Genomic DNA, 20922 nt, shown 5'->3' on the forward strand with positions numbered 1-20922 from the left:
GTGCCGGGTCATCTATTAACAGCTTTCAGGGGAAATGAACAGTTTTGAATTGAAGTAACATGACTTCCGGAAGTTCATACATAGATAATCGGGACCTCCTGCCCGTAAGGTTTCCATATCCGGTCTCGGATTTTATCTAACTCCGTTCTCGAGATTAATTAAGGAAATACTGACGACAGTGGGAATTTATATGTCTATAATTTTTTCAAATTGCAACACAATAATATGCCCAGCAGTGGCCGAGTGACGTTTTTCGGGTTTTCTTCATAACACCTAAATAGGGGGCTAGTTTCCCATAAAAGACTTCCGGGAGGCATTCCCTTGGCAGATCGCCCAAGTGCCGTTGCCATATAAGAATAAAACTAAACCAAACCATTTAATGATATTGTACTCTAATAAAACATAAATTAATTATAAAAACATAATTACTTTTTTATTTTTGTTTATAAAAAAAAAAACTTTAAAGCTGATTAGGCCAGATAATCGCGAATCTATTGTATTGGTAAAATTTTTGTAAATAGTCATAAGATGGGTGTCTAATATCAGAAAAAAAAACTTGCAGGCAAGACATTTCTAATGCTTCGATTTATTTGAAAATTTTTGTGTAAATCTTCATCAGTTAAAAAACTCAGAAGTATATTTAATCATAGAAACATATAAATATGAAATCACAGTACACATAAAAATAAAAACAATTTATTATTTATGAATTTTCCGCATTTATCCACGATGTGTCGGTCCCCATCCTTCAACACCTGGCCGAATCCATGCCAGGTTTTAAAAAAGCCACAGAACAGGATAAATTTTAAAAATGCTTTCTTGAAAAAAATCGATTAAAATCGCAAAATTATGTGAGTAATGTTAATTAAAAAATTAAAATTAAAAAGAAAACATTTTATAAATAGACCTGCTTTTTTAGAATTAGGCCTTCAAATTTTGAAAGAAAATCACTGTCAAACCTTTTAAATATTTATGTTTTCTTTGATACATATATATATCAAGGAAAACACAAATATTTAAAAGAAATTAAATTTCGTCTAATAACTGAACCGAAAATGTTTACAATAATAATATCAAAGCTTAATCAGCCATTTTGTGTTAGCACATCTCAGTTAGACAGAGAATGCAGTTTGCAGATAATACTTCTAATACCCAAATCCAAATTCAGATTTGGCATATAATATATCACAATACAAACAATATAGACAAATACATTATACAGTATATTATTATTTTTTAAATACGTATATGTACTCTACAATACAACAAACATTGAACAATAAGTGAAAAGGTCTGTTACAGTGTGTGTCTTCGACGATATCGAGTTTGATTTCTTACTCAACAATGTTCTCGATATTAATTAATTTCTTCCTCGTCTTCCTCGCTTGTTTCTTTACTTCAATAATGTCATCTTCAGATAAATATCCGCAGACAGCTATATTATTATGAGCATTGACAAAATGACACAATTTTCATCATTCGTTGCTATGAGAACGGCCTAGTCTTCTTCGATAAAGCCAATGAATTCTAATATAAATTCCGATGTATTCGAAGCATCGACACTTGTTGACGAAAACCTGCTTTTGTAAAGCAACTAGTAGTTTTGCTTTATTCCAAGCTTTGTTAATCATTCGCATTGCAACTAGCAAGTTGATTCAAACTCATGTGATCCATCTTCAATAACGTGCAACACCTTTTGTATAATAAGCTTTACGTATTGTAATTTAATGTTTTGAAATCCCGTGTCCCTCAGGGAGGTAGACTGCCACCTCCATCGCTAGGTCATCTGGCCGTCTGCTTGTGAGATTATCTCCATAGTAGGACGCACCGCTAAGAAAAACTAAGACGTATCGAATATTTGCCGCTGCCACTAAGACTTACTGCTTTCGATAGTCAATGAAGTGATAGTATATCTGGCATCAGAACAATACTATATACCCAAGTGTGGCAAGTATATCTAATTAGACGATGTATTAGCGTTTCCAATAGGCTCTTTTGTATAGCCGCAAACGTTACTTCTTTCAATAAAATAAAATTCTACATCTTTGCCACTGAAAGTTCGCCACCATCACTAGAAAATTACAAGTGGAATCAATGCTTTACGCGTTCTTTGCATTTTTATCCTTCTAATACGAATCACTTTTGAACCAGTTTTCCGGCCCTTTTAAAAAATAAGCCGGTTTTGCTTGAGTTGAAAATATCATTCGAACTATAGTTCTGTAGAATTTCGCACAATTCACCTCTCACATTTCAGCACTTTAACCCAAAAATTTTATTGAAAACTATTTTCTCTCTTAAATTTATTCAACTTTCCGATGCTGGCTTTGACTCAGGTATGTCCCAAATTGAATCTGAATTATTTGGTTTTTTTCCCTCTAAGTTCATCGACAGGGATTGCTTGTTTCTACACCGTACAAACCATTTCAGCATCTGAATATTCACATTTACGTCCGCTATTCTGTTCTATCCGATTCTGTTATTTATTGAAGCTTTCCGAAATCCTCTCTTTGTTTTCAGATACGTACGGTACTCAATGGAATGCCAAATTCATTTGCAATTTCTGAGTTTTTTTTTTTTTTCTTTCCTTCTTCCGCGGTATTTATGAAAATCCTCAACAAAATTTTTATATTCTCTTGTTCGCCGCTTCTATCTACAGTATTTACTTGCTAGAAATGAAAATGGTCGGTACAGTCAGTGATTAATTGGTCACTACCAGCAATGAAAACGTCACCACGAAATTTACAAATTATGAACGTTTAGTTCCAAATAAGATATTGACAAACTCGTAAATCTAATTGACCGATAATTCAGCAAGTTGTCAAATTACATATGTGTTCCTTACATTTTTAAATTTACGTTACTTCACGATGGGTATCGATTTCATCAAGTCATACCAGCATATAATTACAGTACGTGACTATCGCAGGATTCGCACTGCAAATATCCATTTCGCTACACTATGTGACAAAAAAAAGAGGATAAAGTAAAGATGGATGACGATGACGACGCGATAATCTTAGTGATATATCCGTTATTTATGAAAAAATAAATAAATAAAAGAACGATTTTGGGATAATTTTTAAAAGTTTGGTAGATTTTGGTATTTCATCAACATTGATGGCAGAACTACGCAACGATGCCGAATTACATAATTAATAAGTAAATTTGTGAATTTAAATACTGCAGCATATTAAAAATTTTTATAGTTTTTAACGACTGTCACGTAAGAACTTCGAGAAAATTATAATCTTGTTAAATCCTAAAGTCGAAAAGAAAGAAAATGACATCAAGCTATTTGATAACTTTTATTCGTTTCTAATTGGCTTTATAATTCACGAGATATAAAAGCATCATTCAAATAATGTGCTTAAATTGCTCGTGGATTTAGTATCAGCACCAGATGTAAAACGCCGTTAAAATTTGAATTTTATGTCATGCGATCAGAACTACAATTCTATACAATACAAATCTTCAACTTCGTGATAATATCGTCTATCCCCAAAAACGTAAAAAAAAAAAAAAATTAAATTAAACATGAAACAAAGTCCTTCAAATCTTAAATTTCGAGTTAGTCACAACTGCTTTGACCTATAAAAATATAAAATGCATTGAATATATGGGAGTTAAGGAGGAACAAAAATAAAATTTGCGTTAAGGAATTTCGATTTATCGAGAGTCTACTTTAGATATAGTTGTGCGTGTTTTTGAAATACTTTTCTTGTATTTAAATGTGTGTATAGAATAAAATCTTGTTTAAAAATTTCAGATTATAAATAATTCATTGATTTGATTTTTGTTTGGTGTTTATTGTAGCATATGATTGTCAGCTTTGCTGTTGTGTCCTACATATTTACAGAAAAGCTGCCAATGCAGGAACTATAATTAATTAATACAGTACTATAATATAATATAATATAAAAAAAAATTATACTGTAAAATTGTATTACGAATTAATTTTAAAAATTTTAAATAAAATCAGTATTATTCAAAATATACTTTTTGATAGACAAATCATTTAATTGTTTTGGTTTTTATAAAACTTACAAATATAATTTTGTGAAGAGACCTAAACAGACTACAAGTAACAATTGAATTTTTAATTAATATTCTTTACGAATAAAACAAATAATCGTATTAAGTTATTCAATGTTCCTAATAGAACATTATATATGTATATTTTCTTAGCATGTATAAGAAAAATAAATTTAATAATTAAACATAAATTTAAAATTCAATTAACAAAACAACACAATCAATATCTTTCTCTAAAATTCAATGAAATAATTTTCTATAACCATAACATTTATATATTTTCTATTAAAATAAACTTTTAAATATTTTTATAATTATAATGAATACACAACAATATATTGTAAAAAAATAAGTTATTTATTAATGTTTTACAATTAAATGTTAAGATTTAATATGTCTTCAATATATCTGTGTAGAATTTTCATATATTTATATGATCTAAACTAGAGATATTTATTCTGAGAGATAAAGTTTTGCTTGTAACAAATCTTAAATTAAGTTGAAAATTAATTAGTGTTTAAAATAAACAGTATAAAATAAAATACAAAAGTATATTATTTATGTTGTTTTTTCAGAATTAAGAATACATATGAAACTTTATAGCTCGATTATTAATACAATGTTATTTTATGCCAGTCCTATTTGGTGCTTGGACTATTTCTACCAACTTGAACAATTTCACATTTATTATCTATGCAGACTATTTCACATAGAAAGAACAGTACCGGGATATGCACTACGGCACGAAGCTAATCGAATATGGTTATTCCCGTTTATATTAAAGCGAATTATCAAATTCTTTTATAAACTTAATTTCAAAGGTGATAATAATTTAACTATTTTATATCATGAAAATATTAGACAAAGTAAACTACAAAAACATAAACAACTATGGTATAATAAGCTGCAAACTATCTTCAACTCCTTTGGAGTATCAGTTCTATTATTTAAAGATAAAATTCAAGATTGGAAAACAGGTTACTCATTGATGTTAGAATCAGCTATAGCTCAATCTATAACTAAAGATCAGAACTCCCTTTATAGCAGTAAATATCACTCATATCACTCGTGGTACTTGGATATATTTGAAATACCTTCAATGCAATCATATATATGACAATCGGTAAATTTGAATATAAAACGATTTATAATGCAACTTCGTCTAAATAAATATTCGCTGTATACTTACTTATAAATACTTATATAAGTTTACTAACTAAATGTTTTTTATGTAATGCTGACGTTTTAACACCTTACCATTTGATATTAACATGTCCAAAGTTAAAGGAAATTCGTGAATATTATGATATAAATAGCACTTATAAATGCAACTCGCTAATAGAATTGTTAAAAAATTTTAACAATATGAGTAAAAAAGAATTATATAATATTTATAATTATTTTTGTAAAATAATAGAAATTTATAATAACAAAACAATGTAAATTAAAGAATATGTGAATATGTACGCGAGTAATAAGTGCAAATTAAACAATTAATGGAAAATATTGTTTTATTAAAGATAAATATGGATACATGAAACTACAACCCCCATGTAATAGGGAAGTTAATAGACAATAAACTTTTTTTTTTTTTCTGAATTATTTATGCTGTTTTATAAAAATGTATGTAAAATTGGTTTATAGCATACCAATATAACAATACATGATACCAGTCTCTATTAAAAATTTTAAAGGTAATTCTGTTGATAGGCAAATATTTCCAATAATAATTATATTAAAAAAATATGAATACTATATATTTTAAAAATATTTAAATACTGTATATTATCCTTTAAATTTATTGTTCTGTGGTCATTTAAAACTTGGAAATTTATCAACATGTGTGTTTTTGGTTTAATTCACAACTTAATCATTTATAAAGACTAAAATTACCAATTATCTATACCTTTAGCAATTGAATAAACACTACTTTTATTTTTAAACAGTTAGTAACTTTTATATAAATTTAATTTGCATATTTTTCATTTTTTTTCTTCTTTCTTGATCACTTTTAGATAATTATCAATTTTATAGCTATCATGATAAATATATTTTGCTTTAATTATGGACTCATTATTTTATTTTAAATTAAATGTAATTCTATTTATAGAATTTGAAACAAAACACCAAGTTTAATTTATTTAAAAATTTTATAATTGCTTAATAAATTAAAGTTATGCTTACAATGCCTTCTGGTGGTAAGCAATAAACTTTTGATGGATCAAAATAATAAATATCTTGTGTGACAATTTCAGGTCTAAAAAACTCATTTAATAACGTTTTTAATGTTCGACGATCCCAGTCATCAGTAACTCTGCCACCATAATTACATTCTCCAATAAGGTACAACAATGACTCAAATGGAATATACTAATAAAAAGAAATAATAATTAATATTGCCAAAAATACACAATAATTATTTTATTGCATATTATAAATATTTATTTTAAGAGGAATGTTTTAAATATATTATATATAATCTATCTATATATATAATCGAGACGAGTTGATAATAATAATAATCAGCGCAGAGCCCAAATAGTTAGGAGTTGAAAGTTGAAATTTGGTACACAGTTAGGGTACGTCACGAGAACGCACACTAAGAAGGGATTTTTCGAAATTCCCCCGGGGGGATTTTCAAGACGGGTTGATAATAATAATAATAAGCACAGAGCCCAAACGGTTAGGAGTTGAAAGTTGAAATTTGGTACACAGTCAGGGTACGTCACGAGAACGCACACTAAGAAGGGATTTTTTAAAATTCCCTCTCAAGGGGAAAGGGACAGGATTAAGGCTTCAACAATGAAAGTGTCAACAATGGAAGTGAGAATAATGGAAGTGTTAAAAATAAAAGTGTTAACAATGGAAGTGTTAATAGAAAGCGAGGTGCAAGATTTACAGGCACAGATGCAGTTTTTTTGTGTTTTTGCGGGAAATCGAACATATTTTTAGACCCATCTAAAAATTCTCTAATTAGTCTGGAAACAGGGAGACCAAATTCTTGCATTCTGAGAAAACAGATAAAATTGGATGTAATGTAATAACCTTAATCTTTGCTATTGTTACTTTTTTCCCGAGCAACACCGGGTTTATTTGCTAGTTATATATATATTTATAACTTAATACAGTCGACCCCCTATAACACTGTTGATTTTTCCGTTTTATATGAATTCCATGTTGTACGAGTGACTTAGATTTTACAAATACGTAAGCCGTTCACAGCCCGGCACATGTATTTGTAAAATCTAAGTCACTCGTACAACATGGAATTCATATAAAACGGAAAAATCAACAGTGTTATAGGGGGTCGACTGTATTAAGTTATAAATATATATATAACTAGCAAATAAACCCGGTGTTGCTCGGGAAAAAAGTAACAATAGCAAAGATTAAGGTTATTACATTACATCCAATTTTATCTGTTTTCTCAGAATGCAAGAATTTGGTCTCCCTGTTTCCAGACTAATTAGAGAATTTTTAGATGGGTCTAAAAATATGTTCGATTTCCCGCAAAAACACAAAAAAACTGCATCTGTGCCTGTAAATCTTGCACCTCGCTTTCTATTAACACTTCCATTGTTAACACTTTTATTTTTAACACTTCCATTATTCTCACTTCCATTGTTGACACTTTCATTGTTGAAGCCTTAATCCTGTCCCTTTCCCCTTGAGAGGGAATTTTAAAAAATCCCTTCTTAGTGTGCGTTCTCGTGACGTACCCTGACTGTGTACCAAATTTCAACTTTCAACTCCTAACCGTTTGGGCTCTGTGCTTATTATTATTATTATCAACCCGTCTTGAAAATCCCCCCGGGGGAATTTCGAAAAATCCCTTCTTAGTGTGCGTTCTCGTGACGTACCCTAACTGTGTACCAAATTTCAACTTTCAACTCCTAACTATTTGGGCTCTGCGCTGATTATTATTATTATCAACTCGTCTCGATTATATATATAGATAGATTATATATAATATATTTAAAACATTCCTCTTAAAATAAATATTTATAATATGCAATAAAATAATTATTGTGTATTTTTGGCAATATTAATTATTATTTCTTNATTTATATTATAATAAACCAAGGACATTGAGGCATATTAATTTAACAATTTTTTTAATAATATATTTAGCCAAAATTCTGGTGAATCAGAGAATGCAAAGAACAGGAAACATGGAGAAAGAAATAGAAAGATTAAAATCGGAAATATGGTACCCAGGTATACGAAATAAAATAAAAATTGTTTTCTGTTAATCTTTGTAATATTATCTGTAAAACCAGTATAATAAGTCCTGATAATAGATGAAAGTCGAATTTATAGTCGAAAAATTTACATATTGCTAATCAATGATAATTCACCAATACAGTTTTGTTACAATTTCAAATAATTTCTCAATTTCATATGTCAAATAATACTCAAAACAATAATAAATAAGTAAATATTCAATCTTGGTTACAGAAATCTCAATTTCATTTTATTTTTTTTCCAAAATGCCTTTTGCTGTTAGAAAATAAACTATACTGATGCTTAGTGAAAATATTTTTCCATTAATTCTTTGCTCCAATGTTGTGTGTATTACAGATGGTAAAAATGAGAAGTCATTTATCAACTATTTTCTTTTGTAAGTTCTAATTGCTGTTTTATGCATAATTTGCTTTATTATACAATTTTGCAATTTACTAATAAATTATTCTATTTTCAAAAATTAATAAATTTGAAACTGTGTTTAAAAACTAGATCAAAATTGTTAGTACAATTGTTATTTGATTCAGCTATATTGTATTAGTGTATGACAAATATTTCTTATATTTTTAGTTATTAAACCTAATAATAATTTAAGAACTATTATGCATTTATTTCTATCTAATATAAATTGAGTTTCTAATTTGAAAACAGTTTAATTTTTCTTTAATGTATTCATTAGATAATTAACCTTCTTTATCATAAGCTTAATAAAGATATATAAAAAAATAAAAGTTTAATATAAAAACATACATCATATTCATTAAGAAAAATTGCTAATTGTTTGACACTTATTTGAAAATCTGTTTCATTGAATTCATATAGAATATTCCATCCTCTGGAACCAAATTTTTTACGTTCTTGAATAAGAGCATGAAAAAAGCATAAACTGTATAATAACTTCTTGAATGTAGTCTGTAATTTAAAATAAGAAAATTAAAAATGATTATTATTACAAATTATAACACACAAACATGCACAAATACATGTATACATACATAACGTTATAACAATGTAGATAATAAATTTAAAATAGAATTTTATTTCTATGAAGCTATTTTATTTTCAGTGGAATTATTGCTGTAACTTATTAGTTCTAAAATAAAACAAATTCATAATTTCACAGTCATTTGATGTAGTTTCTATCTTTGTGGACAAACCTGCTGCCAAACTTCTGGGAAGAAGCAAACATTGTCAGTAGCATCATTTTTAACCAATATCTGAAAAGATTGCTTTAAAGAAGAAAGGATGCTGTCAATGTCTTGGAAGTGTTTGTCTCTAAGAAGTTCTTTCATTTTCAGATAAAGATCCAAGTCACATGGACCTATGTTAGGTGAGCATGGTAAATGTTCTAGTATTTTCCAATGTCATCTGCTTAGCAATGTCCTCATTTGTGACAACCTATGTATCATCCAATTATCTTGCATAACAATGCACACAGCCATCTGATTGCACACATTGTTATGCAAGACAACAAAAGAATAAATTTAGATTCATTTGAAAATATAAGAGAATTCCAAATCAACATTTCAGTTCATATGCTATTTAACCCAGATTAATTACTTCTGCACAGTTTACTAATTGGTAATGGCTTTTTTATATGAATAGTAGGTTTTTAGCATTATATCCTGGCATGGTGTACTCACATGTTTTCAATCTTTCCATGTTCATGTTTCATTATAACAAATGAATAGTTGTTGATAAATGACAATGCACTCTGCATTATTACATGAGAGGATAAATCTTTATATACTTTTAACACAATGTTAATTGTTGAAAACTTTCCATTTTGTTTATGAAAGTACATACATCATCTTTACACAGCTTTCTATATCAATGAATGATTAATGATATCAAGGATGATGCAATCTTTATAGTTTCTTTCAGGTCTGTAGCAAAATAATACTGTACTTTAATTTTAAAAAGTAAATATGCTTTTATAGGATTTTATGAGTGATGCAATTGCAATGGCCAGTACTAAATAATATCCAAAATTTAAAGTGTAAATAAGAAAGAAAAATCAGGCTTTTTAAATTACAATCTAAAAAAAAGCATATTTGCAATATCTACAATTATTAAAAATTAAAATACACCAAAGAAAGTAAATATATATTATTTTTAATATATAAGAAATTAACATTACATACTTACATTTTGATGACATGAATTAAAAAATTCAGAATCATTCACAGGATCAGTACAATATAATCTAAGTATACTTGATCTTAAACCTTTAGGGGGCTCATTAGTTATTTTTATACTGTTTTGTAAAACTGATATTGGAAAATCTTCAGATGGATAAGAGGTTAACCATAATCGAAAGTTTGTATGTATTTCATCTTTAATAAATTCTTCACAAATCTAGAGTTATTTTTATAATAAAATTAATTATAAAGTAAAAATTAACAATAATGCATTACCATATAAAAATAAATAAGAATGATAATTTCATTTTAAATACACTGATATTAGTAAGAAGAAAAACAAATTTTATTGACAATAACTTTCCAACTTCAAAATCAGTTACGCCCAGGAAATCAGGCATCTGTGGAGGATGGATAGGGTGCTTATTGTACCTGTCGTTCTCTCCTGTACAGGTGTGATACCACACACGCTACACAAAAGCCTGGGAACATTACAATTGAGTAGAAATACATACATCACACTACAGAAGGCCACTATATTGAATACATGCCATATTGTTAGGAAATTCCTTAATACTGACATTGACACACACATTTAATTTTAGTTTTGTTTTGGTTGCTATGCCTTGACTCTGATCCGGCATAGTACACAGCCACCGGTGTGTACCGAGTATAATCCACTAAACCCAACACATAATAATCATAAGATCTGGATTTAACAATATCACAGTAATTCTAATATTATTCTATTTTTAATCCAATTTTTCAAAAATGAGTTTTTTACTTGTAAATACTATATGCAAATACTTCCATAATGTAAAATAGGCTATAAAATTTTTCTAAAATATTTTTAAACTTTTAATTTGAAAAAAATTTTGATATTTTCTTTAATCAATGAATGGAATGAAGAAATAACTTTTGTGACATATAATTCTATGTTTTTTATATTGGAATATTTAGTCAAAGAAACAAAAAAATATATGACTGAGTACAAACAACAACAAAAAATTTGAAGAAAGATAAATTTAGAAAAATTAACTATTCTGAAAATTTATTAAACAAGTAAAAAGCATTGAAAAACTTAGTTACAGTATAAATTTTTAATCTATAATTTTAGTTTAGTACAGTTTTTTTAAATATTTAGTTTAAAAAAAATAAAAATAGAAAACTTAATTCTTGGAATATTTTTTAAAACTTTTGATGAAGAAGAGCTATAAGATTACTTATTTGCGTAAAAATTAACATATGAAACTTCATATTGAAACAATATAACTTGGATTATGATAATGTAGAAAAATTGTCTGATAACAAACAAATTCTCCTAAACATTGTAAAATTTAGCAGCATAACAATTTTATTGAAATTTTACTTTCTATTATCTACTGTAAAAAGTTTAGTGCATAAAAACTCAAAAATTCAATCTACATTTTTCATACAAAATAAATTCTACAAATGATTTTCTGTATTTCACTACATACTTTAATCTTAAAAATATATTTTATTCAGTTTTCAGTAATAATTTAGTAAATTCACAGTTGAGTTTTTGTATCAGAAATTTTTTTGTTTAATATAGAAAATAATATAACAATACACAAATTTCAATAAATCATTTAAATGCAAAAATACTTAAATATAAAAAATAAATAAAATAACTTAATAAAATAAGAAGAAAAATTCAATACAATAGTGAATTACACTATTGTATTGAATTGTACAGTCATACCCCAACTTACGCGAACCCGGAGTTACGCGATTTTCAAATCTCGTCGATTCATCTTTTGTTTGAGTGCCACTCAACTTTTGATTATTCACTCCCCCCACACTATTGTCCAGCTTACATGTTCGAACGTGTCGCGCGGAATCGACGCATAGCTACAATTTATTTTGTGAAATTTATTTCTGTTTGTTATATCTACGGAGACTTGAGAGACTCTATGTGGTGATTTCTTGTAGCCGTGAACGAACCAAATGGCGAGATAAGATTAACGAGAACATTTATTAGCTTACATACATCCTACTTGGATTTTACACAAAGGCATCTGCAATCATGAACAATTGACGAAAAAAGTATACATTTATCAGATAATAAACAAAGACTCATTTTGTAAACAATTTACCTTTTGTATATACAACTGACAAGATTACCTTTCAAATTATAAACAGACTCGATCCCAAGCGGTCTTTTGATCGTCGGACATACAAAAGAAATGAACAGATGGCGCCTAACTTAAGCGCGGTTTACAATAACGAATATGATTAATCTTAACACTCTACTATGTCATCCAAACGAAGTAGAACTGATTCTTCTGCATCAAACAAGAAAAGAAAAACTTTATCTTTGGAATGTAAAGTTAACATTATTAAAGACTTCGATACAAAAATGAAAATTTGTGAATTGGCAAAGAAGTTTGATCTACCGGAATCGACGGTCAGAACAATTATAAAAGATAAAGAAAAAATTCTCGAAGCTGTAAAAAATGCTCAATCTTTAAATTCAAGCATCATTCGTAAACGTCACGGTATTATCGCTGAGATGGAAACAATGTTAAAATTATGGTGTGATAATCAAGTTAATGTGAAAAATTGTATAATAATATAATTTGTTATACGTATGTATTATCTAAGATTTTATTAAACATTTTTTTCTAAATTATTGTTTTCTTTAGTCTCTGGTCCCAATTAAAAATAATTTGTATGTATTTATATGCAAAATTATACCCCGACTTACGCGGTTATTGCTCGGTCCCACCTATCGCGTAAGTCCGGGGTATGACTATTGTAATTCATAACTAAAATTGGGAAGTTGAGGTACAAATTTTCTTTAAAAAAAAGAGCTAAAAAGTGACAGACTTTTGCAAAAAAATGATTATAAAATGTATAAAAGTTAAACCATCATTTAATTGTGCATCAAAGTATATATAGAAAATGCAACATTCAAGAAAATTATAGAAAATTCAAATCAGACACTTTCGGAATCTAATTCATCAGTTTCATACTTGCATTGTACTTGCAAACTTTCAGTCATCCTATATTGTCCATGGTCACAATGGCTGCAGACTGTGCAAGGAAAGTAAAATTTTCAACTGTAAAAACGATCTCTTAACACCAATAAATGTGAGAAAAGCATATTTGGATTTCACTATAAATTTGAGTTTTTAGTAACTGAAGAAATTCAAGAATTATATTTTGAATATTTGGATTTTTGCTCTGGAAGTATTTCATTTTCTCTAAAGAAAATTCATCCAACTGGTTTTTGGCATGTTTAGAAATCTCCCACTGCTTCTTAGTGTACAGACTGCTTTCCTCAAGTTTAAAAATTGAATTCACAGGAACTTGTATGAATGTACAGTGTAGAGTTCCTTTAACACAGTTTCTTCTTTAAACAGTCTTGAGTTTTATTGCAGCCACTGAAGGCTTTTCATCCAGCTTATAAATGAATGCTCTCATGAATAAGAAATTTTTGGCATAAAAACAAGTCACTCAAATCCACATGCTCCACCTAGTTATTACAGGTTGGTGGCAAACCAGTTATCTCTTTATATAGATGCACTTTTTTTTTTTAACTCTTTCCGCCCTGTGGGCACTAAGAGGGCCTCTTTTTGCAAACCAAAAATGGTGAGGGATGGGACCGACATATCTAGTCGGGTCACTCCCCAAAAAATTCCTGGGGAGTTTTCAACCCATCTGGATTTGATCCCGTGTCCCCCAGAGCAGTGAGCTGCCACCTTGACCACTCGACCATCCGGCCCTCTATAGTACATTGTATAATACATTCTTAGGTCATTTAATCAGTCTTTTTCATTTCTAAAATAAAATCATTGGTTCATGAAAATTCTGGCCTAATTGCTTTATTACTCTGTTAAGATAATGGATAAGACAAGTCAAATATCAACTTTATATTTGAACATGCACTTAGCATATATGGTGTCTTGTCTGTTATAAGTAATCAAACCTTTTCACACAGAATGACAAAGTTCCATAATTTGGCACATGCATAACAATTGTGGAATTTGTCTTTTGTAATTCATAAACTCTTAACAGCATGGGATGTACTGTTAATGAATCAACAAGAATGTTCAGTATGTAGCACATCCAACATTTCATCCAAAATGAAAAAGACTGGGCTGTTTCATACTATTTCCTATATTATTTTGAAAGTTGTCTCATATGCAGACTGCACATAGCTTTTCTTTAGTGTTCTTTGGTCAGGGATTGGATTCTTGGTATACTTTTCTAGAAAGTGTTTTGAATGCTGGATGGTTTACATTGTTAAGAACAATTCCTGCCCATATTAAAGCTGTAACCAGTTTACATGCAAATTCATTCTTCTTCCTTACATTGTCCTTTGCAAAATTTAATAATGCCAAAATAAAATTTGTCCTTTATGTTCTTTCTTTTCCTGCTGGAAATATGTTTAATGTGCTGCCTAACTCATGAAGAGAGATGCTTTTCATCCACATTTATATCACCCACATTAGTAACATCACACAGTTCACATCTCAAAATACTTTTGTTGATCATAATCCCTTTGTCTTTAAAATTATTTATTACCTCGTTCAGTTTTGACTTTGATATCTTTGGCATTTTTAAGCCAGCAAGCCATTATGTCATCATCATATCCCTTCCTCACCTTTGTAAACAATTGTCCTTATTATTATCAGAAAAAATATTTAAATATGAAAATATCAAAAAATTATTAATTAAATATTTAATTTCTGATTTATAAATAGAAATAAAAAAATACACAAAATACCTAATTTAACTACAAAATAGAAAAAACTATCAAAAAACTGCTCAACAGCAAAAAAGGAGAATGCAAGATGTTTGATGCTATGGTAGACCCCATCATACATTTATGATGATCGTTATTAATCTGAATGATTGGTAAGATCTTTTGAAGTCAGGAACCCTGACATCACTTAGTCAATTCCACAGACTAAGACGTGAGCAAAATCCAAATGATACAAAGCGTATCAAAGGAACAAAACTTCCAATTACAATAAGTCCTTCAAAAAGGAATTCGAATGACAACCCACTAATCTATACTCTACCTTTAGAGAGAGAGTTTACATAAATATATATTACCTTTGTTTTATAAGTAGTCTTTGTTGAATAATTTGATTGTATAATCTGCCAACATTATGTTGTTTGTTGTATTTTAATATATACTTGTGTTAGAGCTCAGGGGGTGCTCTGATGTTTTAAGTTGTTTCAGTTTCATTTTCTCTCTGTTTGTGTTATGTAGCCTTTATCTAAAGATTAAAAAGAATAGTTTAATAACTTCTAATTTTCTATTTTTAACAGTCTTCTATGTCAAATGAGAATTTCTACAAGGAGCTGATATATGAATAATTACGAATGACTACATGGTTGAAGTGCAGTGAATCAAAATTTTCTTTGTGAATGAACAAGAGTATTAGAATAAAATCTTTTCTTGACTCCTGAGAGATCAAGAATATGAAGGAAAAAGATGGAAAAAGTGCCCCTTTTAAATGAAAATCTCCTCCAGTCAAATTAATTAAAAATGTTTTCAATGCTTCTGACATGCGAAGTCAGCAGCTTTTGCAGTGGGATGTATGAAGATTTTGCATTCCATGCCATGCTATCACTTTTAAGGAAAGTGATATTATTTCTTTCAAACAGAAAAGAAGTTGCCTTTCCCTCTTTTGTGCATTTTCTCAAAAACAAGTAAAATTTGACAATTGTTCAAAATAAATGGTTAACAAAAATCTGTTAAAATTAAAAAATGAGTTACAAATGAATCATTTTTCAGACAAAAATTTTGTTGAAACTAATCTATCAGCTCTAGATTTTCAGAGGAACTAATATCCCATCCAAATGATTGTAAACTCAATAAAGAACCATTCTGTAATATTTTAAAACAGTCATCTGTTCAAGTAACAAAAAGGGAAAGAGAGTACTCAACTTCCCAACTTTATCATTAAAAATATTGAAACAACAATTCATTTATAATAAACTTATTTAAATTCTATTTAAAAGAATGAACTTACACAAATCATTTTTTAATTTTAATAATACATTAAATTACCTTTTCNAAGTAACAAAAAGGGAAAGAGAGTACTCAACTTCCCAACTTTATCATTAAAAATATTGAAACAACAATTCATTTATAATAAACTTATTTAAATTCTATTTAAAAGAATGAACTTACACAAATCATTTTTTAATTTTAATAATACATTAAATTACCTTTTCTAATTCTGGCATCCATGATCGAGCCAAATGGCAATTTTGGAGTAATACCCATGTACCATTACACATTCCATCATCAATTAAAGCTCTTGCAATTGGGCCTTGACCTTGTCCAAGTGACAGAGAATTTAGCAAAGCTCCACCAAAACCCTAAAACATTAAAATCTTGTTTGTTCAAAATTGATATATATAGTTAAAAATTTCATTGTTAATTAAAAATATTACTTATAAATTTATATTAATATTATTAATCTATCAAATTGTAAATATAAATTTTAAGTAATAAACATTTTCCAAAGGTAAACTTCAGAAAATGCTTATTAATGTTATGTTCAGAAAATGTAAAAACAATGAAATAAGATTTAAACCAACAAAGAAAATAATATAGCACTAATAAAGTTTTTGAATTATTAAATTTAAAACAATTTATAATAGGATTAGAAATCAAAATGGATAAATAGAACTTATTATTTTGATATCACAAATATGATTATTGTAAACTAAATATTAATTTAAATAAATTTTAAATTTACTAAAATAGCTGGGTTTAAATTTTTCAGAAGATATGTTCAATGCTTAGAATTTCAAATAACTTTCAATAGAAGCAAATGTAAAAATCTTAGAAGCAGCACATATGTACTGTTCTAAAAAACTGCATATTATTTTCCATTTATTAATAATTAACAGAATTAATATAATGTTTCAATGTTCATTCATTAAAGTTTTATTCATATATTTAAATATATATGAATATTCTACATTTTAGCCATAAAAATACAGATTCAAAATAAAATTTTAACATTATTGAGTGGAGCATAAGGGATGCTCTTCATAAGTCAGAAAATTTTTTGTCTGTGATTGAAGTTCAAAGCAATGATTTTTTTGCAAATATGATTTTTTATTGCATTAAACATGATTTTTTTTGCAAATATGTAAAAATAGACAAGGCAAATGTCATGATAAAGCCAGAATTTTGTAATTCAATCTATGAGCTGATATATTCCAGGTCAAATATATTAACTTTTTAAATAAAAATTATTATTGATATGACTACAGTAATTTTTCAATATTGCATATATTGAAAGACTGTGAGAAATTTACACAAATACGAGAATCATTTGGTATTTGTGACAGAGAATTTTGCTTGATTATATGTATCATATAATCAAGCAAAGCTTAACCCAAGACTTCAGAAAAAATTTAAATAAACTTTCAAAGAAGGAATTATACAATTTATATAATTTTGTAATTAAAATTGTAAAGAAAGATGTAACTACTAAATAACCAACTGAATTTAAGAATTTGTAAGAAAATAACTAAAGATGTAAAATTATTGGTATACTGTTTACAAAATGTATAATTTAATATTTGTAATAAGTAACAGGGTGTCCACTTTTTATGCTAATAAAGATAATAACAATAATTGTAGTAGTATCACAGTGTGACAACACTTCTTCCCACATTTGTTAGTCTCTTGGACTGGCAGCACTGTTTCTCGTTGCATTTGAATTTGTAACAGTCGTGCATTTTAGACACGAATAAAACCTTTCTTAAGGTAATGTCTCCTTACACTACAATAATAATAATAATAATAATAATAAGACACACTTATTTAATTTGTTTTGGTTGCTATGCCTTGACTCTGGTCCGGCATAGTACACAGCCACCGGTTTAAACTGATTATTACCCACTAAACCCAACATAATAATAATAATAATAATAATATAATAAATTGAATGGCTGGATAGCCCAAGAGGTTAACACCTAACACCCCAAAACCCATGTTTTATTGACTTCTTTGGGGATTCCTAAAGTAGGCTGACTGTATGTTCCATTTTGAACAGAACAATACTGTTTTGTTGCTATGTCCTGTCCATCTCATTGTTTTAGTAAAAATCCCAATTTTGTTCTGTTTTCATAAATACTTTAAAATATGCTTAAATGTTGGTCAATCATAACCTGTAAACAAGTTTTTGTCAATGGTACTAATCATTCCTGTGGAGATGTATTGATGAAGATTAACAAGAAAGGGAAATATGTGTTGCAAGACTTGGGCATCTTAGATGCTGTATCTGTTCCATAGCATTGTTTATTTTGATCATGTGCTTACTGCGGCATATGTAAAAGACATATGATGATATTCAAAAAGAACTCAAATTCATCAAACTGGATAAATTATGGTAATGATTAAAAGTAACATGTCAACATTGTAATATCCATTTTTCCATTGCTCATGAAGGTAGAAGTGCTTCAAATAAGATAGCCAGAAACATAAGAATGCTGAGAAAACTTTCAGTTCAGTTAACAATATTAGCTTTTATTATGAAACATGATGGTGAAAGTAATAAAATTGCATCCTGAGAAGCTCTTGTTAACTACTGTGCATCACAATCAGAGTTTATGAACAAATGAATACTTGTTGAATTTGATTAAGAAGATTATGAACCAAAATTTTCTTCAGTGCATATACAAAATTAGAATCAATAATTACTAATATTTTATCACTGCATTTCATCACTGAATGAAATAAAAATGGATAGGAATAAGCCAAGAAGCATTATCTTATGTTTAGCTGCATCAAACATTCCAATTGTTCTGTAGTGTTTTTTGCCCAGCTGTGGTGTTCAAGTTAAAATTATAGATTTTACTTCCTTACCTGGTGAAACATCTAACACATAATGTGCTATGTTGAAGAAAGTAATTCATAAATTTGCATTACAAAACAATATTGTTGCTTTGTGTGCTGATAATACCAACATAAATTTTAATGGTTGCAAAAAAATTGATAAAAATAATGTGTAGCAAAATTTATAGAAAATGAACTGGAGGGAAAGATTATTTGTATTGATTGTGGGGTTGGACACACATTATAAACAATTGCCTTCAGTGTATTGTTGATTATTTATCAATCAAAACTGAATGTTTTATTGTAAAAGCATACAAATACTTTTCTGTATAATGTGAAATCCTAATAGCCCCGGGTCTAAAATAATAATTTAAAAATAATGTTAAAATTTTATCATAAAATTATCTTTCATTTTGATGGGAAAATAGCGTTTTTTTTTCTAGCGTGGGAAAACAGCTAGGAGAGTCACTTCCTTTGACGGAAGTATGAGCATCCTCTGTTTTTCCCTTATCTGCTAAAAATCTCGCTTCGATGGAAATTGTTTACCCCTCATTTCTTTCCCCTTCCCATCCATTCACATGGATAAAGCCTCGACTGATAATTGGTCGTAAATGAGAAGATATAGGCGAAGTTCAGCAGTATTCGGGGAGTTCGTCAACAGATCCCAGCGTATTCAGACAAAATCCATACAAGCTCTCTAAGGCCAACACCTTAAGAGTTCGTTGGCAGACCGAAAGTGACAAGACTCCACTCAATTGTTCTCTAAGGCCAATGCCCTTAAGAGTTGTGAGGGTCAAAAGGGATGAAGAATTTTATGAATAAAATAATCAGTTAAAGAAGAAACTAAAAACTTTAGATAAAATAATATTTCGAACTTCACCAAGATTTTATCTACAAAAACGAATGAAACAGCAGAATTTTGAAAGGAAGTTGATTTCCTTTCCCAGGCGAACTGGTGATGAGCCGATAAGGTTGCACACAGGATGTAAGAGAGAATAAAAAGGGCCGTTTTCGCGCCATTCAGGAAGCAGTCCAATTCGAGTAGTAGACGGATTGAGAAGTGTCCTGCCATATGTCCATACAAAACCTCCGAAGCAGTCCATAAAGTAGGAAACTGCTATACCAGGGAAGAATACTTAAGAAGTCATACAGATGAATCCAACATACGACATACGACATGAATATACTAAAGTATAACATACGAGAAAGGAAAGATAATCGAATAACCTCCTCTAGAGAATACAAGAAGAGGAATATTTAAGGAAGGAAGTAGATCTTCATACAAATACAGAAGGTAATACAAGCTCTGAATAGATCGATGTAAACTCTCTCACGCGTTACGTTAGAAATAAGATAGTTTAAGTTAGATTTAGGTTAGATTCATCATTGTATATTCTTTATTATTCGATTTATTAAATATTTACTTGTTTATATAATGACTTGGTTTCTGTTGAACATTCATTTATATTTAAGTTCCTATGTTTATTCGATCTCCGAGATTAGGGATAACGCGTGTTAATCCGTGTGTAAAAGAATTGATTAACTGGTGTCTAGGAATCCTGACAATTTGGATAGAGATTTCACAGTCTTTAATCCTCATTAAACAATAAATATTACAGCCCTCCTATGAAAAGGTTTTAAGATCGGATCTCACGATTCGAAACT

At 28.7% G+C, this 20922-nt stretch overlaps 1 protein-coding gene across 1 annotated transcript in view; it reads right to left on the reverse strand.

The window, feature by feature from the left end:
* Positions 1-20922, reverse strand: part of LOC111625990 (dynein heavy chain 7, axonemal-like) — a 149670-nt gene that overhangs the window by 17864 nt on the left and 110884 nt on the right. Inside the window, exons 47-50 of the mRNA XM_023369258.1 lie at positions 16629-16781; positions 10426-10635; positions 9028-9189; positions 6217-6402 (exon numbers count right to left, since the gene is read on the reverse strand). Coding sequence (XP_023225026.1) covers positions 6217-6402; positions 9028-9189; positions 10426-10635; positions 16629-16781 — 711 coding nt within the window. The remainder of the gene's footprint in view (positions 1-6216; positions 6403-9027; positions 9190-10425; positions 10636-16628; positions 16782-20922) is intronic.

The sequence above is a fragment of the Centruroides sculpturatus genome, unplaced genomic scaffold (genome assembly GCF_000671375.1).
Source record: "Centruroides sculpturatus isolate CEXI.00-Female unplaced genomic scaffold, Cexi_2.0 scaffold63, whole genome shotgun sequence".
In the NCBI taxonomy this organism is placed as follows: domain Eukaryota; kingdom Metazoa; phylum Arthropoda; class Arachnida; order Scorpiones; family Buthidae; genus Centruroides; species Centruroides sculpturatus.